The 27,377-nt window shown below is 37.7% G+C and overlaps 1 protein-coding gene across 2 annotated transcripts in view; it reads left to right on the forward strand.

Annotated features, from left to right (window-relative positions):
• The first annotated feature begins 282 nt into the window (after positions 1 to 282).
• CEP295 (centrosomal protein 295) overlaps positions 283 to 27,377 on the forward strand; it is a 36,523-nt gene continuing 9,428 nt past the window's right edge. The window contains exons 1-18 of one of the 2 annotated variants that reach the window (XM_084285587.1): positions 283 to 413; positions 1,355 to 1,555; positions 2,674 to 2,798; positions 3,633 to 3,726; positions 4,298 to 4,411; positions 5,735 to 5,875; positions 8,259 to 8,442; positions 10,088 to 10,255; positions 11,390 to 11,614; positions 12,843 to 12,949; positions 14,255 to 14,491; positions 15,304 to 15,401; positions 15,526 to 16,585; positions 17,254 to 17,425; positions 17,572 to 17,724; positions 19,109 to 19,330; positions 25,032 to 25,135; positions 26,234 to 26,372. In XM_084285587.1, the coding sequence (XP_084141713.1) occupies positions 306 to 413; positions 1,355 to 1,555; positions 2,674 to 2,798; positions 3,633 to 3,726; positions 4,298 to 4,411; positions 5,735 to 5,875; positions 8,259 to 8,442; positions 10,088 to 10,255; positions 11,390 to 11,614; positions 12,843 to 12,949; positions 14,255 to 14,491; positions 15,304 to 15,401; positions 15,526 to 16,585; positions 17,254 to 17,425; positions 17,572 to 17,724; positions 19,109 to 19,330; positions 25,032 to 25,135; positions 26,234 to 26,372 (3,652 nt within the window). In that variant the 5' untranslated portion in view covers positions 283 to 305. The remainder of the gene's footprint in view (positions 414 to 1,354; positions 1,556 to 2,673; positions 2,799 to 3,632; positions 3,727 to 4,297; positions 4,412 to 5,734; positions 5,876 to 8,258; positions 8,443 to 10,087; positions 10,256 to 11,389; positions 11,615 to 12,842; positions 12,950 to 14,254; positions 14,492 to 15,303; positions 15,402 to 15,525; positions 16,586 to 17,253; positions 17,426 to 17,571; positions 17,725 to 19,108; positions 19,331 to 25,031; positions 25,136 to 26,233; positions 26,373 to 27,377) is intronic. The other variant, XM_084285588.1, reaches the window with a different exon arrangement.

The following is a 27,377-nucleotide window of genomic DNA, read 5'->3' on the forward strand; positions in this document are numbered from 1 at the left end:
GGGCAGGCTACGTATCAGGCTGAAAAAAAGTTTGTTGTTTTTTTTTTTTCTGTCTGTGTGGAAAAAATGGAAATAATAATTGTGAGGAAAATGGGAAATGTTCTGCAAAACCAGCAGATCCAGGTTCCACAGTAAAACCTACTGGCAAATATAATTTGAACTGGCTGCTTAAGAAAACTCACACAAAAAACTGTCAACGAGATTATGGCAATATTTTTTTTATAGCTGTCTTTGCTTATATCACTTATGCTCAAATTTCTGTTTTTCATGTTCTTGTAGAAGTTGATTGTTTGGTGTTCCCAAAAATGAAGAGAAAAGTGGCCAAAGTTGGGAAGTTGAGGCTTAGTCCTAATGAAGAAACCATGCTTCTGAAAGAAGAATATGAAAGAAGAAGAAAACTGAGGCTACAGCAAGTATGCCCCTATTTTTTTCAAGTTGTCTATTTCATTTAAAGATGTAACAAATAATTTTGGAAAATCAACCTAATTTTACTTCATATAAGCTAACTTTTTGCAGTGTAGTAACATTGGGTTTATATTTAGCTTGTGGAGTAGTTTCTGTTGTCATGTTCATTTGCTAGTAAACAGGTATTTTTCTTATGATACTGTCTCTGTTAGGTTCATACGGGCCTTTGTTCCAGAACCTCTTCATCCCTGCCAGCTTCACTGTATCTATCTTTTTAGTTTGTTTTTATGTATCAACATAGAGATACCTCTTTTAACTGATGTGTTAGACAGCAGTAATGGAGAAGAAATAAGCCACTTATGGCAAATACAAACCTAGTTTTCTACTAGATCAACTAAATTGTTAGTGTCACAGCTCTTAATGGTTTAAATATTGCACCTTTTAGAATTACCTGTCTGTTCCTCATCTTATGTTCTATTTCTGTTATGCTGTGTTGCTGTTAGGACACAAGGTTATTTTTCCATTTCTTTTTACTTTTTACCCCTTAGCCTTCCACTGTGCTGTTCTCCGAGGCATTAATTTAGCAGTATAATTGCCATTTCTCTTTAGAGTGTGTTGCATCATAATGAGAGTCTAATAAATTAATGTGTTGTATTTTTGGCAAGAAGTATATTTCAAACAGTTATTACACTTAGTTTATCAGCTGTGTGTTGCTCTCTCACGTTAAGTAAAACTTTTAACTTTGAGATTAAATTTAGTATATGATACTGATTTTGGAAAAGGGTAATGGCAACTTTAAAGTATTTTCTGAACAGATTTTTTTTTTTTAATGTATCTTTCCATCTAATCTTCAGTTACAAGGAGGGAGCGTGTATTGTGGAAGTAATTGCTGCAAAAAACACTGTGCTTTTACTAAGTTACTGACAAAACATAAATGCTATTTCTACAGGTTAGAGAGCAGCAGAAGTACATTGCCTTACAGATAAGACAGAAAGTAAAGCAAAAGAGGGAAGAACAGCTGCATCAGTTGGAGGAGGCATTAAGAGCTGAATGGCAGAAAGAACAAGATGAGAAGATAAAGGCCTTAGAAAAACTGTTTTTATCAAGCTTAAGAGCTGTTGGTGAGGGTCATCGACAAGCCAAGGAGAACGTAAGTACACAGCTGAATGTTGTCACAGATATGCCTTGGTATTTTAGAAATAACAAGGTTGCATTTTTTTATATTCCTGTTTCTTAGAGTCCTAATATTTGGAAGGTAGAAATGTTTAAAATGCTGAAATGTTTACATGTGTTTTCTTTGCAGATACTTATCCATGAGACCATGCATGATGACAAGGAATATAAACTTTTTATTGGGAAAGATTTATAGCCCCATTGTTGCTGGATGGAAACTCTTAGACATCTAAACATGAATAGCCTATTTAATTATTTTTAGAAGCTTGTTTAAGAGTCTGCATGATTTTGTCTGTTTTTTTTTTAATTAGTTTTGTACAGTCTTAATACTGCATTAAGTACTCCAGTAGTCCAATCTGCTGAGGCTTTTGCTGTGCAAACTCCTAAGTTGTGTGTACAATATCACATTTGCTTATGTGATACTGTGTATTAAGATAATAATTTGTTCAAATTGCACATGGTGAGTTGTCCCAAATATGCCAGTAAACATAGTAACTTTGTTTCTCTACTATCTAATAGTTTCTATGCTTAAGAAGATGAACTTTTTTTTCTTCAGTGACTTAAAAGGTCTCAGTAAGGAATTCAGAGGCTTTTGCACAGATGGTGAACTGGCGTCACTTAATTCTGCAACTGCAAACTGTCTTCACCTCAAAACTGTAATTTGTGTAGGCCTAATTTGAGGGGTCGCTGAGGTTGTTCGGTGAAAATCTGTAGATTTGCATTGATAGGCAATTGTAATTAATGGCTGAAAGATAGTAAGGTGCTGTTGCTGTACAGTTTAATCAGCATTTAAAATGTTGAAGTATCTTTATATTACTGTCTTCATAAAGAGATGCAGAGAGAAGCTAAGGTTTCCACATCAGTCTTTGGTTCCATTGGCTGAGGAATATGGCAAACTTACTGCTGTTGGTGGTAGACAAGAAGAGAATACAGGAGATAGAGAAGAAAAAGTGATTATCTGGAGGATTTTTACTCTGATATAATAGAAGGGAATCTCAGGGTTTTGATTCTTACCAGCAATAACTTAATTTGAAATATAACACTGATAGTAGGAGGAGTGAGTCCTGGATTAATCACATGCAATATTTTATTAAGGAACCTGATTTAGAAGCTCTGGCAAAGCAAGCAGAAGAAAGGAAGCAAAGAGCAGAGAAGAGACATAGGAAAGCCTTGAAAGAGCAGAAGTTCCAAAAAGAGAAACTACTTCATGAGCAAACCCGGTATGCAGTAGATATTGGGTTTCATTAGGCATGGAGTGTGCTTCATTGTGTTACGTGGTGAAAGGCAAAAATCACAGTGATTGTTTGCAGCTTTTTAATTTTGATTTGTGTGTGTGTGTGTGTGTGTGTGTTAAAGGTTATCAGCTTGTGGACAAACCCATGGATTTTGATAAAACTTTGTAGTTTTAAAGCCAGGATCCCCATGTCAAGTACACAAGTTGATCTGGTCAACTCTCAATGGCCAGGGAGCCTGTCACCTCTGTATTACTATTTTCAGTCCAGGTTATTGGCAGCTACTTGGTGACAGGTGAAATGAGATGTTCTTAGTCCAGCTCTTGATGGAAAGTTACTCCTTTGAAAAAAGGACCTATTGCATTTGACACCGTCTTCCTTGTCTCTTTAAGGAAAAAAAAAAAAAAAGGCACAAATTGGTCCAAACTTGGGCTGACATGAAAAATAAATCCGTGTACTCTTGGGGATAGCTGAGCTTGAGTAGAGTTGACACCTATTGATTAAATACTTAGCTTTGTGCACACTTCAGTGATTAAAATATGTTGAAGTGATGCAGAGCTTTCTGAAAAGCAGGATTTTGCTTTGATCCAGAGAAGCTCACGTGTTATTAATGTTTTTGCATTACTTCAAAAATTAATTTTTCAGTGCTGCCTTTCAGTATAAGTTCTGTTGACTCTTCAGTGTGCTTCCCCATCCCTGTCTCTCAATAATTAAATGGAGTCAATGATTATATTTTTAGGCTTGCCTTTTATTTTACACAGTGCTGTCATTGTTGCTGGAATTATTTTTCCTCCTCTCTCTCTCTCCCCATTTATTTACTAGACGAATAAATGCACGCAAGCATGCTCTGGATGTGGAAAGAGAAAGAGCAGCAAAACTTGCAAGCCTACCACCTCCTCCGCCCCATCCTCTTGAGGTACGTATCCACGATGATCAAAAAACACTTTTTTCAGCGAGATTATGGAAAATGCTGTTTTCTCCGATCATCTAATAAACTGGAAATAATATGTTTGGATTTCCATAAGCGAAGTCTGTACTTGAGAAATGTTATTTTGCTGTTATGCATAATTATATTATGGATCTGTGCTTGCCCTGCTTTGAGATGGATGTGTCAGCTGTTGTAAGTGGGTTTTGTATTTGTACATTAAAGCTCAAGTGCTTTTGTGTTGAGGTAATGCTATTGAAACAGGGAGGCAGAGCTCTGTGCTGAATGTCAATTTGTGCAGAGATGTTCGCTGTAGGCAGTGAGATGCTCTCAGTCATTAAGCCCTCTGGGTATTCCTTGGGCTGCTGTGATTAATTATTAATTGTATGCAAATATTGAAATGACGTAATGTTTTCAGGAGAGAATTTAGTGTTTGTTTTTAATTTTTAGCTTTCTTCTGTTACTAATTAAAGTATGGAACTCATTTCTCTTTCATTTAGTTGCTTTGTCAGAGACACCTGTTCTGTGATATGGCTGTACTTACTTCTACTTTTCTTTCTAGAATTTTGAAGCAAAAAAGATTTCTGCAGTGAAGGCCTATGGTGCTGGCAACTTCTCCATCACACGTTACCATATTTCAGAACCTTATGTGGATAGAGAAATGGCTGGAGAACAGGTGATTAAGTGTTTGTGACATATGCATCCGTGTATCTTTATATTGCACATCGTGTGTGGCTATCAGATATCAGCAGGTCAGCTTCCTAGAACTTGTTTAACAATAGAAACTTGTATAAAGCAGCCTTTATATGAGTTAATAATCAGAATCCTAGCTGATGGGAACTTCTGAGGACTGTTTTGTGTTCAGTTGTTGCCAGGATCACTCCTCACACTTTTTGCAATGTGAGTAGACCTCTGAATGGAGGTGAGTTCACAAGACTGGCATGTTAGGGCACTGCAGTCTTCTGCTTTGTGGCTTATGCTAAATGAACAGTTGCAGTTGCCCTGCTTTTTTCCTCTTTTAGTTGTGTTCACCCAGTCTTTACCTCATATTCACGTTTGTCTGTTCATGCAGTCAACACTTTCAGCTTGCCAAATTGGCAAAGGTTTGATTTGAGAAAAAGAACGATGAACAGAGCTTTGCCAGGTGGAAAGGTTTACTCAGGTTCACAGTGCAAGCAGACAAAGGCTCAAGTCAGATCAGAAGAAGGGGAGGATCTGGATAAGTGAGAGATGGAGTAAGGACTTAGCTTTTAGAGGTGATCTGTTGTTTGGTTTGTCTGAGGTGAGATCACAGTCTAAATTCTTGTTTGGGATCAGCCTCTTTTAGACTAGACTCTCTACAGTCAATAAGCTTCTCTTTGTGAACGTTCTCTCTAGTGGCTTTGTTTTCATTCATGAAGTTTAAGGTTTTCTTGACCTTTAAAAGACTAGGTCTAAACAATAAGAGCAGATGCTGTGGTTCGAGCTTTATATCATAAAATTCCTAAATGTCAATCTTCCGCCTTGCTTATGTGCAACTTTTTAACTTGAGTATTTATTGAAGTGTTTGTTTTTAGTTAAACATTGCAGACTTTCTTTCTTGTTCCCAAATGAAAATGAAAAAAAAAACTTCTGGCCTTCTAGTTTAGAACAAAACCATGACCACAAAAGTAGTGAATCAGTAATATTGATTACATTATTCATTTTAGCTTCTATTGTAGGAAAAACAACTGCTCTGCTATAATGAATAAATCATACAAACGATTGTCCCTAGTGGAGTTAGGAACTCGAATGCTTTGACACCTAACACTTAGCAAATGTGTAAATATGAATATTTTTTTTCCCAAATGTATAAATACAGTTTGGTTTTGCTTGCAGTTGAGTACTATAAAACTTCCGAGAGTGTTTGTATGGCATTGTATGCCTTTTTAAAGTGGTTTTGATACAGAATTATTTATTGTTACATTGACTTTAAACTATCACAAGAACTTGGTGGACTAAACTATTAATTGACTGCCAGCCAGATGCTCGGTTAGCTGCTGAAGAGGAGGTAAAGCGCTTGGAGGAGCTGCACAGAGAGGCAGAGAGGGAGAAAAGAGAGCAGGTTACAAAGGCCCATCTCAGAGGAAGTCATGCCTTGAAGAAGGTCCATTTGGCTCAGGTAGGCAAACTAAACATTGTGCCTGTTTTTCATGTCGAAATGACCAGTGTTACCTAAGCTATAGGTTTCCTAAGGGGCTGTGGTTTCAGGAGGTGGATTAAATAGGGTTTTCAGAATGCTTTCAAAAAATCATCAAGCTCATCTTAATTTTGGCTCTCTGTAAGTTTATAAGGCAAGAAATCTTTTTGACAAAGATAAACTAGAAATGTTTGGAAGGAGAATAGAGACTGCAGATAATCTGTTCTTTTTTTCTTATTCAATGCCATAGCTCTTACAGGGACTATTTTTACAGCGCCTTTGTTTGAAATAAGTCTTTTTTCATTTGTTTTCATCGGCAGAGGTCAGGGTAGTCCCCTGTGTCAGTTCAATGAGAAGTAGAAATGGAATTTTTGTTTTTTAAATACAAGATAGTGTGGAAAAAAAATTCAACTTGACAAAGTTGTGAGTCCTATACTTCAGAACCTTGTTTTGCTTGTTTTTTTCGTTGTACTATAAAGGTGTTCTTGAGCTGAAGTAATACCTTGTGAGCTAACTGATTGAAGTATTTAGATAATTAATGGTAGAATTAACGATAGAACTTTTCTGCCTGGAAGATCAACAAATTCAAAGTTTTAATTTCATCAACTGTTCCTACAGCCATTGTTTTTATAAACTTGTTTACTTAACACCTGTGTGAGATCAAGGAAAAAGCATATCATGGTTTTAAATCATGACCAGAACAATGGGTACCATTTTGCAAAGCACCTGTAGGAATGTCAGTCACCCTAAATCTGACTAATGTGCTTTTGAGAAAATTGAAATCTATAGACTCATTATCAGTCCTTCTCCCTCTCTTATGTTCAGCTTACGTTACATAAATGTTTTGAATTAGTATTCAGAACGTTCAGTTGTGGGTTGGTGCTTCTCCCAGATTATTTCCTCTACCTTTGTATCCTGCTTTTTACAAAAGGCATAAGGAGCTTTTACTACCAAAAGACAGCAAGAGATGCCAGTAAGCCTGAACTTACTCTGCCTCAACTCCAAAGACTTCTGTAGAATCTGTTAAGGGAACAGTTTAGAGAGTCTTCTTCTAATAATACACTGCTTACACTTACCTAAGTGTATATGCAGTGAAAGCATATGCTTAGATATGTACCCTTCTTCCAGTGTCCTTGTTGATTTTTGAGCTGCCTCCATCTTTTTTTTTTTTGTTAGTTATCTGAGTTTCTATAAAGTTGCAAGAACTTCTTTTTCCACAGCTTTTTTTTTTTAACATCTTTGTTTCTAGTGTGTCTGTATATATGCTTCAAATTTCTGGTATTACTACATCTTGTCATTCATGCATGTTTTTTTTTCTGTGTCTGAAAAACTTTAAGACAGAAGTCAGACGAAATAACAGCATGTGGAATGTGTAAGAATGCACCATGTGTATTTATATCTAAGAGGAAAGAAAATTCAGTCACTGTCTGAAGTGCAGAGATCATGTTTGTGCTGACATGAGCTGGTACAAATGCTGATAGTCTGTCTTCAAATCCATACTTGGATTCAAATTGGGTGTCTTTGCAGTTATGCTCAATCTGTTGTTGGTGTAAAATTTGTTCTACTAAATATGTGTACAGGAGAGGAAACTGTTCAATACTGTTTTATATTGATTGTGGGCATACCACTTCGTTATCATATTGTACCCAAAGCTTGTGCTGGATAAAATTGAGCTTCATCATGACTTTATCATGGCACATCTCAAAGTATCTATGAGATTCTCAGAAATTATTAATATTTCTTATGAAAAGCCAACAGACTTTTTTTTAAATTTTTGGAAAAAAATCAGCATAGTTACTTTAAATCAAGGTTCTGCTAGTGTAGAAATCTGGAAATATTGATGTTATTTTCCTTAAGAAGTAAAAGCAACTGTTGGGAAGGGATTTTCTACTTAGAAGCTTGTGACAGTGACAGACAACACAAATCTCTCAAACACGGCTTCCTGTGTTTAGTTGAGATATGATTGGCCCTAAATGAGGCTTTTTAAAAATAGCTTTAATGTGTCATTGTGCTGCACCAAGAATATTAGCTTACTTTAGCAACTCTTATTTTTAAGTACCATATACTAACAAAAATAGCTTACTGAAGGAAATACTCCTTTACTTCAGGAAACAGATTTAATTCTGTTTAGGAAAGTTGGCCTACAGTGTACAATTCAGCTCTTCATTTAACATTAGATCTTTTAGGTAGTGTTTGGCTGTGTTTAAAATGTCTTCCCCTGAGAAATGAACCTGCTCCCTAGAACAAAATTAGCTAAATGTTTAGAATTAAACTTTGTGGTAACCAAATTGGAAGTATTTTATCAGTCCTGACATACAGCTGTCCAAATGTTGACACAAAATGTTTCTCACCCCTTTCCTTGAAGGACAGGGAAAGGCTACTGAAAGAACTTGAACAAATGCAGAACATGGATCGGATGCGCAGGAGGCAGAGGGTGGCGCAGATGCCACCGCAGCTTTTTGTACCCGCATACAAACGGATGGAAATAAAAGATGACTGGCAGAGGGAGCTGGAGTTTGCCTTTGAAGATATGTACAGTGAGGACAGGCGTGAGTAGTTTGTGGGAGGCTGCTGCAGCTGCCTGTTCTGGGCACAGCAAGTAGCGGGGCTCTGCGTTTATTCCTGGTGGATGCACACTTGCAAACCAGGATTACGTACTGTACACAGCAGTACGTAGAACACAGCACTGGGCATTACACACAAGCAGCACGAACTGTCTCATTCTGTTCCCTGCTCTGGCTGAACAGGCTGAAGGCTGCTTCATGGGAAATGTCTGTACATACAGTACAGATCTCTGTAGCAATTGGTCTCTCCCCAGACGTACACATCCCTGAGGTTTCCAGCCCTACGTGTACATACACCTTCTATCTCCCCCCTAAATCCCCAGAAATGGGTCTTAAGTACCCAGTCTGTCCAGAACTGATCAGACCTCGTAGCCCTCCAGTTACCTTGCATGTGCACACGTGCCCTGTTATCCTCAATCTGTGCTATGGATCCCTCACAAAGGTGGTTTTAGAAGCTCATCGTACCCAGCAGCTGGCCCTGGATCCTCAGCCTCCCCACTTGCTGGCTCCTGGGCATGCAAACAGCTGAGGCTTTCTGCTCTGCTCCAGTTAGTGATACGCACACCCCCTGTATGTGCGAATATAGGCACCCACTATGAATGCCTGCAGTAACTGACTGTAAATACCTAGGCTATCTAGTAGATACCCTCAGTTGTCTGTCAAAAAAATGTATGTGCGCGTGCCAGCAGGTTTCTAAGTTGAGCTTTAGCTTCCTGCAATCTCCCCTGTAGCTGGCTTGGATCTCCTGATCCTACAACAGCCAAGTTGTAAACCCTCTGTCCTTCCCAGGCTTTCCAAGCCTCTTGCTGTTTTCCCTGGCTAGTCTGGCTTGCTGTTTGCTAGTCATTGCACACTGGTACATATGCCCATGTAGTATGCATACTTTCTTGTTTACACTCCACTTTCTGTCTGTTACACACCCATACATGTGCACGCATGCAAAGTAGAGTTCCTCACATGGGAAAACAGATAAAAATGGGATTTAGCAAGAAGACAGGACAGGCTGCCAGAAACCAGGCTGTGCAACATCAGACCAGTGTACTCACTGGCCCCTTTTATGCTCTTATTCCCCTGTTTTCTCCTAAGACTTGTTAATCCTTCCCTTTCCCTGCTTTTTTTTTTTCCCTAACTCTCTATAATAAGTCTAGTACAATATTAAGGTGCTCTTCCCACGTGTCCCACACCCCTTGTAGGCAGTAACCCTCAGTCAATAAGGAGATCCTGAATCCTCTCCCATGGATTCATTTTCCAGGATTTTGCACCTGGACCATGGGGTTGATGGCTCCCATGTGACAGCCCCGTGAACAGCCAGGTCAGGGTGCTCCTTTTTTCTGATGAATTTGCTGGGATTCTCCTGCAATGCTTTTTGCACGGAGACGAGCCTTTTATTTTAAAACCTTTTATATTGAAACACTTAAAATATTCTACTGGAAAACACTGTAGAAGTTCTGAATTTAAAAAGACCTAATGATCTAAATAGTATTAAATTTAAAGGTCTTTATTTTGGGGGGTAAAAGTAGTTGAATTAAACATGTTGTGAAACAAATCGATGTTGGAATTTCTCAGTGTCTTGCAGTGTTTGCTTTTTATTCTGATTGGCCGTTTTTTGTGGTTGTGTTCCTTTAATTAGAAATGAAAGGAGACCTGATTTTGCAGTTTGAGCCACAACCTTTGCCAACCCCTTCTGATAGATCTCAAGATAATGATCTCGATCTCTCTTTGGAGCAAGAATCTGCTTGTGACAATCGACAAGAATCAGAACAGATAACAGAAGGGGAGGTCCCTGATGAATCAGAAAGTAAGGCTTTCAAATGTTAACTTAGTCTTTTTGATTTTATGGTAGAAGAAAAGAGATTGCAATTTGATATATTAAATGAATTAACTTTAGATTTAGCTAAAATGTGTAAGTACTAAAATGCTCTAACAACTATGAAATATTTCAGAATTAAGTGAATTATGATGTTTGTCATGGATGATAATATTCTAACAAACACTCCATGCCTGGAAGTGTTCAAGGCTAGGCAGGATGGGGTTTTGAGCAACCTGGTCTGGTGGGAGGTGTCCCTGCCCATGGCAGGGGGTTGGAGCTGGGTAGGCTTTGAGGTCCCTTCCAACCCAAACCATTCTGTGACTCCGTGATTCTATAAATTCTATAAAATACAAATTTAAAATAGAAGTGTGAGTTCTTTTCTAATATTCTTCAGTTTGTTAATATACTGAGAATAATTTTAATTGATGTCAGAACTACACTTTTAATAGCCGTGATAGTTCCTCTATAATTACCCCAAATGGTGGGATGGCACTAGTATATGAACTTAAATATGTTTTGTGTGCTTTGAACTATTAGTCCAGTGAGTAGCTGTGTTGATGTTAGACTTTGTGAGAAAGTCCACTTACTGTATGTCCTTTATGCTCAGGTTTGTGATCGAGTTGCTTCATCTTGTGAGTAGGCCCCAATAATTGCATGTAGTGTGTGTGTACTCTTTGCTTGTGGCATCAACAGGATAATGCAATGTGAACGAGGTGTGTTAGTGAACATCGCTGTGTGCCCAAGCATTTTTTCCATGTCCCTTTGTTGGCATTATCCATATTTTGGTCTGTGATGCATTATGGTGCCAGTGGTAATGCACAGGAGGGGGTGGAAGCATACAGACTAGGAGAATAGTGCTGCTGGCTTCTGCAACAGTGGAATTTGGGCTTAATATTACTCTGAGGTAGTGCAACTGGCTGAGCCCTCCTTTCATAGCATCCTGAGACAAATTGCTGCTTCTTTCTTTCAAGTAAGAGAAAATACTTGTTAAGCCTTGACAACTTGACAGTATAGCTGAGCTATTTGTCCAGTCGTGTGAGCAATTTAAAAAAATAAAGATTTTTTGCTTTCTATGACGTGAGGAGTCATTACCCCAAACTTAAAGGTTTATATTCCTTACAGAACACGAAGAGGCAAAAACTCACCAATCTCAATCAAAACTTGCCTTAAAGAAGTTGCTGAACAAGATTAGAAGCCAAAAAGAGGAATGGACATCAAAAAATGAGAGAGAGATTCCAAGTGAAGTTGAGACTATTGAATCTGGCACAATTCCTAGTGAGGAGAGACAGCTCTGTGATGTAGAACTTGACTGTGAGCAACACAAAAATTCAGTATGTGAAGCCGAAGGTATGTAGTATGTACTTAAATCTAAACATGTTGTGTAGGAACAACAAGATCTATGAGGGTGGACTGTAATAAAGTTGTTTAATGAATTTTTCAGTAGTGGTATTTTATCATGGTTCTAGAGAGTAAAGTTCTTTCGTGTCTGCCCTTGTTTTATAGATTCATTGAAAACACAAAAGGGGAGAGGTTTTTGCTTATTTATTCCCCTTGCCCATAAAAATCTGTTGGGAGGAAAGATGTCTAAATACCTTTATCTTGTAAATCTTGCCCAAATTTTTGTCACACTTGGTGCTGCCATGTTTTAAAAGGCAACTAAGAGGAGAATTCTCAGTGCAAAATTGTTCGCTGAAATTCCATACCCGTTAAATCACAAGAACTAGCTGTGAATCTCTGAAGCATTCAGAAGTGCTACAGACAAGCATGAAGTGATGTGTCTGTAGTGATGTATTTTTCCTGGGCTCAAGGCACCACCCCAGAAGGCCCCAGGGTAAAACAGGAATTTACAGCAGTCCAATGTTCCATTTTGTTTGGTAGCCCAAGCAGTTTGGGTTCCTTTTTGTTCTGGGCCTGTGCTCTTTTGTTGCTGAAACTGGTGAATTTGTATGCTAAGTGTGATTTTTTTTGAAGTCTATTAAAGTGATTTTTTTTCTTTTTCTACTTTGATAAGGTGCTTGCTGTGGTTTTGTTTTAAATAAGCTTAAGTGCTTTAGTTCCATCATGTACATGGATACACCAGCGTAATTCCAGGGGACTGGAAAGTGTAGCAAGAGTTAAAACGTGCCTCTGCTGAAGACATGCTGCTATTTGAAGTACAGGATGAAAATTTGCTTTTTGTGCAGCAGCTAAATATTAGATCACTTTCCCAGAGACTGCCAGTTTTAGATCCTCTTTTTTTTTCCCCTAAGAAGTTACTGCTTTTTTTCCCTCGGGATGATCTTGCTATTAGGCTATCAAGTTATCTGATTAGAAACTATCTTCAATCCTGTTGGAGCCGGGCCATTATTTATATTCAACAAAGGCACATGATAAAGGGCCATTAATGGCTTAAATAGTACAAAACCTGATTTTTCCAGCTTATGGAGGTGGGCAGAGTGGGATGAAGATGGTCATCTTGTCAAGACCTGCTTGTGCATTTTTGTTTAGAGAGTTTGAGAAACTGTAAAGCAAGATGTAAACATGATCCAAAACTCTTTCTGACTGCATTTACAGTTAAATAACATATATATTTTAGACTCTGTGGAAACATTGGAACATACAGCTGCAGCTGAAAGTTCAATTCTGATCCATCCTCAAGAACAAGCAGCTAAAATTCGAATGGAAAATGAGAGAAAGAAGTTGGTAAGTGTATGTATGTGTACTTTTCTTGTCTTAGTTATGATGTAAAAAGTGATTTACAGAAGATGTTTCAGCTTATAATGCTGTGATAGGCTCTTTTAACATGCTATGAACATTTAAATGAACTTCTAATGAGAATTCCAATTGTAGATTAATACCTTTTTGGCTTAGGGAAAATGTAGCCAACAATACACAACTTTGAAAATCTGTGTAACGATATTGGAAAGTCTCTGGGATTGTTTAGAGTGACAGGAAAATTTTACAGATTATTGTGTTTCCTAGCTAATTTTAAAAAATTGAATGCAAAAAGTCTTTTGTATCTATATGAATGCTACGTTATATTTAGAAAATAATAGCTTTGTTCATTATATGAAGTGTATACGTAATAGATACATTTCATTATATTTTCAGTGTATTGTAGTGGTGGTTTAGTCATTAAAAATAAGTTAAAATTCAGGTCCTAGTTAAATTGTAGAGTTAAAGTTCAGAAATTCAGGAAACATTTGTCAACATAGTGTTCTGTTAGAGGTGTGTGTGTGAGGGAGTAACGAAACTTTCCCCAAGGATCTGCTGCTTTAACATCTGTTTTCTCCCACTGTGGATCTGTGCAAGTGTATTTATTTCCATGTCTGCATTAACTGTTCTCAGGTCTACCTTTTCCTCAGGTTGCTCTTCCTCACATCCCCGTTCAGACCCTGCCACTATAAATTGTCGTCCACCTCATCTTTGTCAGTGCTTTGAAATTTTTCTTCACTTCCATTCTAAAATGATATGTGCTGTTGCTCCCTGTGGATAGAAGTGATTTGTAGATGAAAGATACTCGGAAAGAGAATAAAAATAAACAAAACACTTCAGAGATCTATGGAGTGCTCTTAAACTGGTTATACATTAGCAATTTAAAAAATTTCGTTAGACTCAAATTAACATTTAAATGCACTGAAATCTTGATGAAAAGCTCTATAAAATGCAAAATAGGCTTCTGAATACAGTTTAAAAGAAGGACTTCCTTTGCAACCTCTGGAAAATTATAATTTATCTTGAATGATTACATTTTGATTTTTATCCATTCTGTTAATGGGTAGATGAAAATAGCACAATAACTAACAGTCCCTGAAACTGTTTGAAATACCTAGCCAGGCAACTAAAAGTATTCTAATAAACTGGAATTATTTTTGAAGGCCTCCTACAATTTGGAAAAGCCTGTCATATATAAGCAATAAAATTTCTGGTACAAGTTGCAAGTTGGAGCAAAGTTTTGTGTGTGGGGGGGTGTTTTTTTCCTCAAGTTTTGTACATTTTTTTCAATAGATTGAGCAAATAGAGCAACAGAAACAGGAACAGCTGGCCTTGCTAAAGCAAATCGAAGAAAAGAAAGCACGTTTGGAGGCTGATCTTCTGAAGCTCCAAATGCAAACCTGTTTGGAGGAGGCTAAGAACAAAGAGGAGGAGGAAGAGAAAGGTCAGCCAGTACAAAGCTGCAGCGTTCCTTCTCCAGATCAACCAAAGAAAGTGGAACAGGAGGTGAAGAATTGTAGAAAGTTGTGTGTGTGTGTGAATTATTTTTTTTTTTATTTGACAAGAATCGAGAGCACCAATAGCTAGTTTTAAATTCTGTTGGTCAAGACCTTGTTTTTATTCCTTAGGCCATGAATCAGAAGAAGCTCTTATACATAAAGACCACAACTTTCTTTGTCTAATCTAGAGCTTCTGCTTCCCATGATACCAGATAAACACTTTGAATGTTTGCTTATCTTTGCATAGTTCTGGGGACAGCAAGTATGTATAGAATACCTGCTAGGAAAATCTGATTAGAGTTGTATAATGATGATACATGAACAAATATCCTTCTTTTTGAAGGAAAAAAAGTCTTAGGAAAAAAGTAAAGAAAAAAAGCACCTACACCTTTTTGTCTTTGTCTAAATCCTAAACAGCTACTTAAATGAAAGGATGTTTATTGTGGATATTGAAGGAAAGTAGCTTTTATTTTTTTTTATTTTTTTAAATTTTGAACCATTTGAACAATGTTTGTTCTTCAAAGAATCTGTTTGCCTTATAAAAGCAAACATTAGATCGTTGCTCCCTCACTTTGCAACTGGGTACAGTTACCTCCCTGAGCTAAGCACGCTGACTTTAATGGTATATGCTAGACTTGCCAAGAGACTGTAGCTGTAGGCCACGTGTTCCAAAAACTGCTTTAACTTCAGTGCCTGAGGCTGAAATCTCACAGACTTCAAGTGGTGGTACAGAGAGGTTTCTGTAGACCTGGGAAAACAAAGATTCAGTTTAAGATTGTTGCCTTAACAGTTTTCTGTGAGTTATTTGTATACTTCTACTTAAAATTATTCAATTTCAATTAGTCTGGAAGTACTGCTGTGTCGGAAACTAGAAGCCCTAGAGAAGACAGCCATTTACAGATGATCCGTAATTATCAACAGCGTCTTCTACAGCAAAATAGGTAAATTACTTTACAAAATGCAAGTTCTGACTTCTCTGCTTCAAAATAATTTAAATTGCTTTGATTATTGAAAATGCTAGTCTTTGCACCTGTCTGGAAATACTAATGTCTTCTGTGTGTTTAGGCTGCACGAACAAACAATTGAAGAAGCCAGAAAGCATCTACAGGAGTATCAGAACAAACTGAAGGAAAGATACTCAGCTGCTTCTGTAACACCTTCAAGCTCTGTGGAAACAAAATCAATGCTGAAGCCTGTCTTAGAGGCAGTTCTACAGAGGCAAAGAGTGCAACGGACACAGCACCAGTCCCCTGAACAAGTTCATGCAGAAGACCATGCACGGTCACCACCTGTTTTTTCCAACCTATCTAACGTTCCTGAAAGAACATCATCACAAAACCATGAGGAGCAAACGCATCATGTTTGTCCTGGTAGACATGCACAGCTTCTAGAAACGTCAAAATTGCAGTATGGAGAGTTTAACTTGCCATGGAGCTGTCCTTCACAGGAACCAGTGAGCCTGTTGGAAACCTCCCCTGATCAGGCCAGAGAGCCATCTCCATTCCGGTTACCGTCAGCCGTAGTGACACGAGATGTTACTGCAGTCAGAACACAAACAGAAGCACATGTACAGCACGTTAGGTTTGCTTTGCCTGCAGAGGATTCCTCCGAGCCTTCAGAAGCAGAGCACTTTCAGGAATCATCTCAGGTGATGTCTGACCACCAAACAGAAACAGAAGCTGTAGAAGAGCCTCCACTCACAGCACCCCTTACGCCAGCCACAGGATCTCATGTGGTGCAGGCAGCCACAGCTGATTTTTCGGCAGGTCAGCAGGGGTCTGTAGGGAGCACCACCAAAACAAGCCTCGAGCCCACGGCTCGTACTGAACCTGTGACTTCATCTCATGAAGAAGGCGTTGAGGAATTCTTGACATCCAAAAGTGGAGAGGCATCTTTGTTAAATTATTCTGGAATACTGAATTTAAGGGATAGGATGTTGGCCTCATCAGAAAGCATCCAGGCTCAGCAACGGTATTTGAAAGAATTGCAGGAGCAGCTAGATGCACAAAGAGAAGCTCTTCTTTCTCGACGGAAAATACAAGAGCAACTACTACAGAAGCAGGATAAATTGAAGGAACAGATGCAGAGAAAACAAGAGGCTTTTAAAGAATTTCTGAACAAGCAGGTAAGCTTTATAAATGCTTTGCATGGTGAGTCGTCTGGTAGATAATAAAGCTTTAGGGTGAATGGTAGGATCCTGTAATGAAAATTTTAATTAGGACTTGTGATTTGTGAACTGTAGATCTTTCCCATAACTTATTTCGAGAAGTTTCTTTTTATGTGTACGTATTCAGGAAATGTTTTCATAGTTGCACTCCTGACTTGTAATTTTGCTCATTTCTGGGTAATGGCAGAAAAAGGCAAGTTTATTTTTGAGTTTATTTTTGAGCTAATGAAGCTCCTTTTGCCCTTTCTTAACCTGAAGCCATCTTAGAAAAATAACTGTTTCCTTGAGCCTTGCTATTGCAGTCTTCATACAGTTAAAATTCCTGAACTCAGGAGTGGAAAAGTACAAGCAGACTTTTAAGGAATTATTCCTCTTAAAAATGCTGATTATTCTAATAAAATCTCACAAATGCATTGAAAATGTACTCAATTGTTTTATCACACTAGGGTTGTAGAGCTAAATATATTATCTGTGTGCCCAAATGTTTCAGCAAGATATACAAGGCACTTGAATTTCCTTCTCAAAGGAGAAGCTTAGTATTGTAAAATATACACACAAGAAAATACTGGCTTAATAAATGAGTATAAATATAATCTTAAGTACTGCTGCTTTTTTTTCTATTTAAGGTAAGACGTATCAGCACAAATGAAGAAGTGACGGAGGCACTAATGCCTGACTGGATTAACAGGACTGAAATTTTCCAAGACTCAGAAAACTACCAGCAAGAGAACTGTGGCACGAATAAACTCCACAGAAATGAAATGATTTCGCAGTGCATCGATCTAGCTGGGCAAACTGGTAAGGCTGTTACAGCATTTTTTATTACAATATTTTTTTTCCCTTTTTGCTGCTGAGATGCAGTTCTCTTCCATTTGCCCAAGCTGATTTGATAGATTGGTTGTAACACGCTAGGGGATTATAATCCACAAAACTTTATCTTGCAGAACAGCCTGAGAAAGTCCTACATAGAGAACAGAAATGGAGATCTTCCAAACCACCCGTGACAAAAGTCAAGTTAGGGCTTGACTTGGAACAGCATGAACTTAGTGTTATTCCAGAGGTAGACACACCGAGGAGTTGCAACATTTCTTTTGCAGGTAAAATATATCTTTGATAAAATATATTGTATTTACACACATACACGTGTATATACGACAAATGATTATAAAAAATACAGATTAGAGGAACTGAATCTTTTCTGAAGCCTTTGAGCTGATTGATTGTAAAATACTAGCTGATACTCTTGTCCTAAAGTGTAATTTATACACGGTCCTAGGCAGCTATTGCTAAGAAAAACTTATCCTGTTAGGGTCTGACTAAAAAAAATATATATACAAAATAAAAATCCAGTGAGAAAAGAAAATTTACTGTGATTCTGGGACTGAAGTTTCCTGTTGACTTTTCTTTTGGGCATATGATAAAATTTGCAGGGTCTATGTTAAAAATTCCTTTCATATCAAAGATACAAGATTGAGTGCAGAATAGAGTCTTAGGTATTCATACCTTGTTTCCTCTGAGGGTTTAATCTGATGTGAATATATCAGTTAACTGCAAAAGGAACCATCAGAGCTGATGGAAGGGTGTTTAAAAGTTCAGTTTGGGAGCATAGCCAGAATGAGTGAAATCTTTAAAATAAGGAGCTAGTATCTCGTGTCTACAGAAAATTTTATATGAGCTCTTTTGTTTTTTCAATTACAGAACACTGTAACAATTCCAGAACAAGCACACAAAGCAGTTACTGGTTTCTGTTACCATTTGTATGCAGTAGTTAGTAATTCTTTGTAAGGAACATTAAGTAACAGGTACAACAAACTGATGTTTTCTTTCCCCCCCACACCTTAATTCACCCAAGTCTCTTTGCAGCTAAAATCTAATGAATATTTTACAAGGCTTTAATATTGTTCTAGTGTTTCTAAAAGAGTGAAGCAGAACAATCCAAGTAATTACAGACCTGTCAGACTGGCACTGATCATGAGCAAAATAATGAAACAGCTGATACGGGACATTTTTTAATTAAAGAAAAGTAATTAATGTTAGCATCAGTTTATGCAGAATAATTCTTGTTGGGCCAACTTAGTGTCTTGATTAGATAACAAGTTCCTGTTGAAGGGTTTGATTGAAGAATATATTTATATTCTTAAAAGCACTTGACTTAGTTTTACACATTTTCATTAAAAAAAATCAAAATGCATACCTAAAAATACTTCCAAAATATTATCCAATAAAATATTAGAGTAGGAATTTACACATGCTGTGTAAATCCCCTTCTGATCCACAGGTGATTGATTCCATTATTATTTTACCGTTAGTTGTGTCAGATAATAACAAATTGAACTTGAGTTTTTTAATTGGATTGGGTGGCCAAAAGGGGCTGTTGGTGGGGTGAAAGCACTGGGGAGAAAGGAGATCTTAATCCAGAGCAGAGAATCTGTGTTGCATAACTACATGTATATCTAAACTGGTTCAATGCTTTAAATTCAGGTAAAACAGATTCTGTTGGTGAAGAATCTTCTCCCATGTCAACTGTCGGGGAGTTTGCGTATGTGAAATGTTACAGTCCTGCTCTTCGGAAGGATGGCAGGTCACCTGGGAGCATAACAAGCTGTGAGGAACAAATCTCTGGTGAAAGTCCAAGGCAAAGGAAACAGTCTGGGTTATTACAAGAGCTGTTGCTGATGAGTGCTGAAAATTCCTGTGATTCAGGTGAGGAAATGCTCTTCCTTTGGGGAACTGTGTGAGTAGCATTCTGCACTGCTAATCTTACTGCTATTTCTCTGCAGCGTGTATCCTGACTTGTTAAAGAATATTCAGTGTTATTTAAATATTCTTTAATTTCAACTGTAAAAAATGGAATTTCAATAACTGTCTGTTCTAGAAGAACTGAATTTTGGGGCTTGATTTTTTTTTTTTTTCTGGTGATCCACTGCCATTTTAGTAACCTGTGTTTGTGCTATAGTGACCTGCACTGCTAGTCAAGAGTTTTTCATCCAAGGCATGTACTACAAATCTGTAACCTGTGGACCTGGCTGTAAAGAAGCCTCTTGTATCACCTGATTGCTCTGCCTTTTCCATCAGAATCTCATGCGTGCATAGGGAGCCAACTGCTAGAGAAAGCTGCAGTAGCAGTGGTTTCTCTCCTGACAGAGGTACCTTCTGCCCAGATTGCTTGTAGGGTGCCCAGGTGGGCAGCTTCACCAGCTGGGAATCTATTTTGAGCAGCCCAGTGGTGGGCCTGAGTCAGTACCCAGTGATTCCTTTAGAGACACAAAGGAAATTAATGTTTAAAGAGAACTCTGAAGTGTTCATATACTGATGTAGACATCCACGGAAAGTGCTCTTTCTGTAAGGAATTGCTTGAAAGTTTGGTTGAGACAAACTATAGAAGGCTGAGTGTAACCATTAGCTTAAAGAAGCAACCTTGAAAGAAACAGCTGGTAGCAATGACAGAAAAATAATGCAATAATGTAAGGATTACCTTAATTCTGCTATTTTCTGTTAATCTCTGAAGAGCTTTTATTAGAAATTACACTTTTGAGGCTGGTCTGTGTCCATGGATAACAAAGTTACTATGATTCCATAAATAAATAGCAGTTGTTTTGGCTATCACAAATAAAGCAAGCTGTGGATGTTCAAAATAATTTTATAACGGAGTTGTTGAAACCTAAGCACGTTATGGGTAGCTTAGCTGGACAAAGGTGACTGGTCTTAGGTAAGCAAGTAAAGCAGGTTACTATCATGTTTTTAAAGCACTTGGACTAACAAGTGGATGTCAAGGGGTTTAAATCCTACAGTTTTTCCTTGACCATAAGAAATTCAGCTCGTCTCGTTAGTCTTGGAATAGCTAACTCAAAGGCTCCAGTACTTCCAGTTGCTTTGCATTGCTCTTGAAATTTCTGCAGATTGAAATGCAGTTTGTTGTAGTTCCAGCTGGAAAACGGCACGCTTGACTTGCTGTGAACTCGTACTCAAAGTTTGTGAAACACTTGCTTGAGCAATGTGAAGTTTAATACAAGATGACAGCACCTCATTGTCCGTTAATTTTCAGCATCCATCCAAAATAAATACATTATTAGAGCCTCTCATGGGTTGTTTTCAGCGACTTCACTGCCATATGTATGTCTTTATGAGCAACACAGCTATGTGGTATGCACCTCTTCTTTTTGCTAGAATTTTCACTGCTGCCCCAAATCTTAAAGAAACTTTTAATTTAGTTTTTGCTGAGACGTCCTATTCAACTCAATCAAGATTTAATAGGAATTGAACTTGCTTTAAATCAGTACACCTAAGTACCTTAGCTCACTTTTTTTCAATTTCTTCCTTTAATTCTCCAAATAGTCCTTTTGAAATGTAGGTGTATTTAAATTATCACCAAAGAATTTTGGTTTTTAACAATATTCAGAGAGAAGATTTTCTGAGTAAGTTTTAGGAGTGTTGCTAGATCACCAGTTTCCAAATTAACATAAAATACCATGCTGTAGTCTCTTTTTACATAGCATTATATATGAACGGTGTAATGGTTTATGTAAGATTAGGATTAGGAACCACCATATTTATAGAGAAAAGCAAAGCTGTATGTGGTTAGGTATTTAGGAGCATTGTCCTCTTGAGCAGTCCAACAAACAACCCAAACTGTCCACAGTATCTTCTTTGTAATTTGAAGGATGTAAGGCACTTAACGGCACTTTGAGTAACCAGTACAGTATTTTCTCCAAGAAAATCTAGTTTTTCTTCAAGTTTTTAAAGATGGGAAGTTAGGATGCTTTTGGAGTTGCAACTTATGATGGTAGCTGCGAATTTATTTTTCTACTTGATTCTAACTAGGTCATGTTTGCAGTTTTCCCGTGTTTTCATAGAATCATAGAAATCCTGAGTTGGAAGGGACCCACAAGGGTCATTGAGTCCAACTCCTGACACTACAGAGGTCTACCCAAAAGTTCAGACCATTTTCAAGAGACATAATTGTCTCTCCAAAGATGAGAGCAAGTGAGGGCTTTCTGTATGTGATCTTGACCTTACCCTTTAAAGAGAGATTTGTGGTGGTTTCTAGCTTTAATGTATAGCTTTAGAACTTGCAAGTTGTACAGCTTTGTAGTTACAGGACTACCAGATGTGCACAGATCCTATTTATCACTATTGACTTGCTTTTTCAAAGTAAAGCATTAGAGATAGAAAGGTCAAAGTCATACAGGTTCTGAAAAAGATGAACTTTGTAAACTTATTTAGATATGTTATTGATAAAGGTGTTTCATTTGATATGAGGTTTGTCATTGGGTGACAGGCGTATTCTTTTTTTGGGATTTCCCTAACTATCTGTATTTCTTTCCTCCCATTGTTACAAGAAGGGAAAAAATAACCCTCTCCAATTTAGATGCAGACACATCTGGATGTAAAGGCGGTCTCAAGGACTGCTTTTGGTTAAGGAAGGATGAATCCCTAAATCCCTGCCCTCCATACTGAGTGGTCACAAGTGCTACACAAACTGCTCAGCCGGCTGGGAGGCAGAGGGAACAGGTCTCTGTCACAGCGATGTTGCAGGATTTGCCTTGCTGGTGGCACTGATTCAGATTGCTCTCTTACCATGCCACTGATGTCTCCCAAGATGAGTTAGAAACTCAACGTATTTGAGATTTCTTCTTTTAAATCCAGTTTGGTTAAAATGGGCTAATAGAACATAAATTGTTAATAGGGAATTGCAGAATAATGCTACAGATGAGGCAGTTTGATTGCATAAACCTTATTTCTGTAGGGAAATCATCTTGGAAATAGTACCTAGACTTGATGCACACAGCTTTTTCACAGTTCTCCTTCCATGCCTATCAACAAACCTTTCTATTTATTCATCTTGGGCTTTGAGTCCACTTGAGCAGCGTTCCAGATGTGATTACTTTCATGTAATGCCACCCTAAACAGAGATGTTATTCCATGATTATTTCTTCTGTAACCTAAGATTTCAGTTTATTTTTAATAATCCCAAATATTTGTCCGTAATTCAGTATTGCAACAGGCTGTTTTATCCATCACCAATTCAGCAAACTAGTGTGGAGTACAACTTTTTTCCCCCGATGGTTGGGTTTGGACTGGTCCCTGTTTTTCATTGTCTTCACAAATGATTTGTTGCTCAGTCTGATGCCTTTCAATTGCAGCGTGAAATTATTGCTGTTACTGTTCTACTGCAATTTCAGTTGAATAAATTGCATTCTGGGTATTACAGCCTCAATTTTTAAACCCATTTTAACCACTGTGGTGGCCAGGAGATTAAAACGTGAAAGTCCCATGTAGATGTCAGGAAACTGTGAGGAACAAGAACCTTGCACTATTATTTTGGAGGGAGGAGAAAAGAATAAAAAAAAGCCCCTCTTTGTGAGTCACCAAGTACAGTTTTTAAGGATATTACTGTAATAAAGACATGAGATATGAGCATGTTGTATTTTTAGCTCTGAAATCAGTAATTAATTTGGTTTATAGCATGGAATTGCTGCTGTTTGTCCCTGGTATTTATATCACAGAACAGTGCAGGTTATTGCAGCATAGGAATAAAATGTTTGCAGAATAGCTTTTAATAGAATTTATATACGAGAGTATCAGATACTTGAATCTCCTCTCATATGTATCCTAAATTACTGCCTGTCACTGATAGGCTTTATAAAATAAAGCATTTATTTCAGAGAACTATCGAATCTTGATGTAAAGATACCAGGAAAAAGAATTCAGTACTCTCCACGGCAGCTTGTTTCAGCAGTTAATTATTCTAAAATAAGCAGTCTATTTCCACTTCCCATATGTCTTACAGCCATTTCTTGCCCCTGCTTCTTGTTACAACGTTCTTTGAGGTTTAGATTACAGGAAATTTTTTTCAAGGCCTTGCTTATTCTCACGGTCATCTGCCTCCTGTGTTAAGCTCCCAAGCAGAACAGCAGACTTGTGCAGTTTATTTGGACTGGATTACACCACAGACAGCCAAGGAGCTCGCTGCCACCTCATCCTACTCAAATTTTAAGCTATCTTCCCCATGAACCTGAAGACTTTTGTCATATACTTGACTTACAGTTTTACATGTACTGCAGCAACATTGTTTAACAGACCCAGATTTGCATAAAGCCAGGGTAATTTTTACAGCTGCATTGCTACTGAGCTTATTTTCTTCCACTCTTTGTTACTTGAAAATCCTTCTGCCAGTGGCTCTGTTCGATTACTGATCAAAATGCCATAAATGATCAGGATGAAGCTTACTAGAAACTTCGGAGAACTGGAGAGGGAGGTCCTTCTGAGGACTGATACACCTTTTATTTTGAGATCTGTCATCTAGCATTTAAAATAGTAACATGGTAAATGGATAAAGAATAGGTTAACTTCTCTTTTAATCCAAGTAAGTATATTTTAGACGTTATTTCCTTTCATTTCTTGTACTTCCTCCTAGCAGAATTCTGGGTGATAGCAACTAGAGGAAACCTTAGTTTATCATTTTTTCTTTCTTTCCTAAAAGGAGTTTCAAAGTGTTTTGTACTGACTTAGATACTTCAGTATTACATCATACAGGTGTTCCACTGATGTTGCCTTGCAGAGGAAACTTCTCCCACTTTGTATAGTAGGAAAACCAGAACAGCTGGGCTCCATCTTCTAGTAAGAAATGGAGTTTCAGGTCATACAAGGGACGCCTTAATGTTAGAAGTCACAGAGTGTTATGAGATCTACCTAAGGACAGAGCCTTACAGGTGCTGTAGGTTTGAAATGACACTGTCATTAGCAGCCCTAGTAGAATTGATTAAAAAAAAAAAAAAAAAAGTGTGTACTTAACTTCCACAGTTTGACTTAAATTTCTATTGGATATTTAACACTTTTCCTTGAAAAATTGAGAGCAGCCCTGAGGAGAAGGAGCTGGGGGTGTTGGTGGATGAGAAGCTCAACATGAGCCAGCAAGGTGTGCTTACAGCCCAAAAAGCCAACCATGTCCTGGGCTGCACCAAAAGTTAGGTAATTTTTAAAAAGTAATACAAAGTTAGTTAGGTAATTCATAGTTTCTGATTTCTATGGTCTGCCTTTCTTGGTAATCGTTGTACTGGTAGAGAGCAGGATTCCTCCACCCCAGTGAAATGGTTGTAGGAACACTACCAAAGACATATTTCATTCTGCAAAGCCAAAGCATGAATTTCTAGTTCTTAATGCATGGTCTCCAGAGATTCTAGCTCTTCATGCATTGTCTACAGAGACCAGTCATGCTAATCATAAATTATGGTACACTGGAACAGAAAGTATAATGTAACTGAGAAGAAAGAGGCAAAAATCAGTGCCTAACAGTGAGGACAGTAGCAGTAGAGTATTACTGCCATCTGGTGTTAAAAAACAAAAACAAAACAACACTAACAACTGCTTTCTATTTCTTCTTGCTTCTGTTACACTTTGTTAGCTCAGTCCCAAGATTCTCTTGTGGCTCGAAATTCACCAGTTCCTGCTGCTGAAGTTGGAGAGGAAACACCATGTTCTGGACCATTGTTCAGAAGCATTCATGCGGTTAGTCGTGTTAAAGTAACTGTGGAACAAAATTTACTCTTTGTGGTGTGTTTAGCTGGAATGCTGAGATGATGTGCAGAAAGGAAAAATATTAGGACAAAATATTGTCATGTTTTTGTTGCCTTGAATCAGGCGTTTGAGAACTTTATCTTGTATTTCCAGAATGCTCAGGAACAGGTAGGATCTAGTACAATTGTATGATAATTAAGTTTAGAAGGGATCTTGGAAGGTCCCTGTTTCAGCCTCCTGCTTGTAGCAGGGTAAGCTGTGTCAATGATACCCACTGGTTTTCGTCATCCAAAGATCCTGCCATTTTGTCAGTGAATAGAAATAGTATTTAAAAATTACTGTTTGTTTATAGATGTATGGAAACATTTATGCAAACAGTATGTATGTTTGTGTACATATATATACACACACTGCCTTATAAATATATTTAATATAAGAGAAACCAATGGAGGGAATGGGTTTCTTAGTTTTCTGTTTTTTCTTAATGTGTATTTTAATTCAAAGTTTGGGAGAGACAAAATGTTAACATCTCATCCTTCAAAATTTGGAAGTGTGAGTACCCTCATTCTCTATTCCGTGACTGTACAGCTTTCTTCAAAATTCAGGAAGAAAATATTTTTAGAATACTTTGTATATTTAGCTGTAAAACTAGAATTAACTGTTAATTCACTCTCCTATATTCAGAAGGCACAGACTTGAAGGTACCTGTAAAATTCCAGACTTTTACATGTATTCTTGTTTGTGTTCATCTGAGACCTACAATTCCCCTGAAGTAGGTCTGTGATGAGAAATAGCCAAATCTGACCACCAGGAGATAAAATAATCTTCCAGGTGTAATGATTTGTACAGTTCTGAGAGGCTTGGTGTGTGTGTGTGTGTGTGTGTTGGGGGGAGGGGGCTGTTGGGGGGCATCTGGGTCTGAGAGGTGGGCTGTGAATGTTCTGTGCTGAGCAATGATGAGTTCCTGTTTGCCTGACCGCCAAAATGAAGGCTTCTACACTTGAACTGAGCTCAGAATAAAAGCTGTGGTTTTAAAGTTTCAATTACAGTGTCTGAATCCAAGGTAACAGATATGTTACTTCCTCCTAGGAAGTGCTTTCTAAGGTAGTGTCCCCGGATTTGTGTTCAGAGGCTTTCATGCAAGCAATACCCTGTGATTTATCTTCAACAATTTCCACAGGAAGCTTTTTGACTAGCGAGACGTTGGATGCCAGCCCTATTGACACTGGTAAGTGTTGGGGTTTTGTGATTTTTGTAAATGAAAAACTGTGTTCTCAACCTTATTTTATAGCAGAATGGATCTGGCTGACTGGACATAAATCTGTCTGAAAAAGGTTAATATGGAACTTCACTTAGGAATTGTCAATACATGTTTTAGAGTGTAATTGGAATATACACATTCTGTGCTCGTGAGGTTTTTTAACTTATAATTTAGCCTTACAACACATCAGGTTTGGCAAAGGTAATTTTAATAAGCAACTGTAACACTAGCAATTTTCAGGTGGCACAATTTTTAGAAAATACGATCCCCAAACAACACACTGATGAAAGTTTTCCAATCAGTTTATACCGTAAATTTTTAGAGTGCTGATAGTTGTCCTGCTGTTAGGAGAATTGCATCAATATCTTGTTGCACCAAAGTGTCACTGTAGTAATTTCTAGTAACTTGTAAAAATGCCACTTTTAGTGCCACATTGACTTGGAAGTGTGTTTGTATCCTTTTTTGCTTGCAGGCTGCCTCTTGATCTTAAGTTAGCTTTGTATAAAATTAAAAATGATGTCTTTATAATGTATAGTCGTCCTCTATATACTGGCTTTATCACCTCTGAACGTGGAAGGTGGGTTTAAAAGTGATTATGTAGTGACCTGTAGATTTATTTACTTTAAGGCTAAATATTGTCTTAATCTGAGCTGTATCTGATCTCATTCATACCCTTATATGTAGATGAGTTATTCCATGTTCATAAACCAATTCTTGAAGATTATTTCTTGAGCCACTGAAGTCTCAGGCTGGCTCTATTTTAACTACAATGTTCTGAATGTGTAAGTGGTGTTTTGAGTAATGAACTTTGTAACTTGCATCAAATTGTGTTTTACTTAGGTAAAGCTCAAACTCTAAGATAATTTGCTTGCAGCCTTTCTTTCCTACTGTTCTTAGTTGTTAAAAAAAAAAAATAAGGTGTCAGTATTGACAGGAGACAGTTTACAAAAAAAGCACAAAACTTAAAAATAA

The sequence above is a fragment of the Netta rufina genome (assembly GCF_964035555.1).
Source record: "Netta rufina genome assembly, chromosome: 1".
Lineage (NCBI taxonomy): Eukaryota > Metazoa > Chordata > Aves > Anseriformes > Anatidae > Netta > Netta rufina.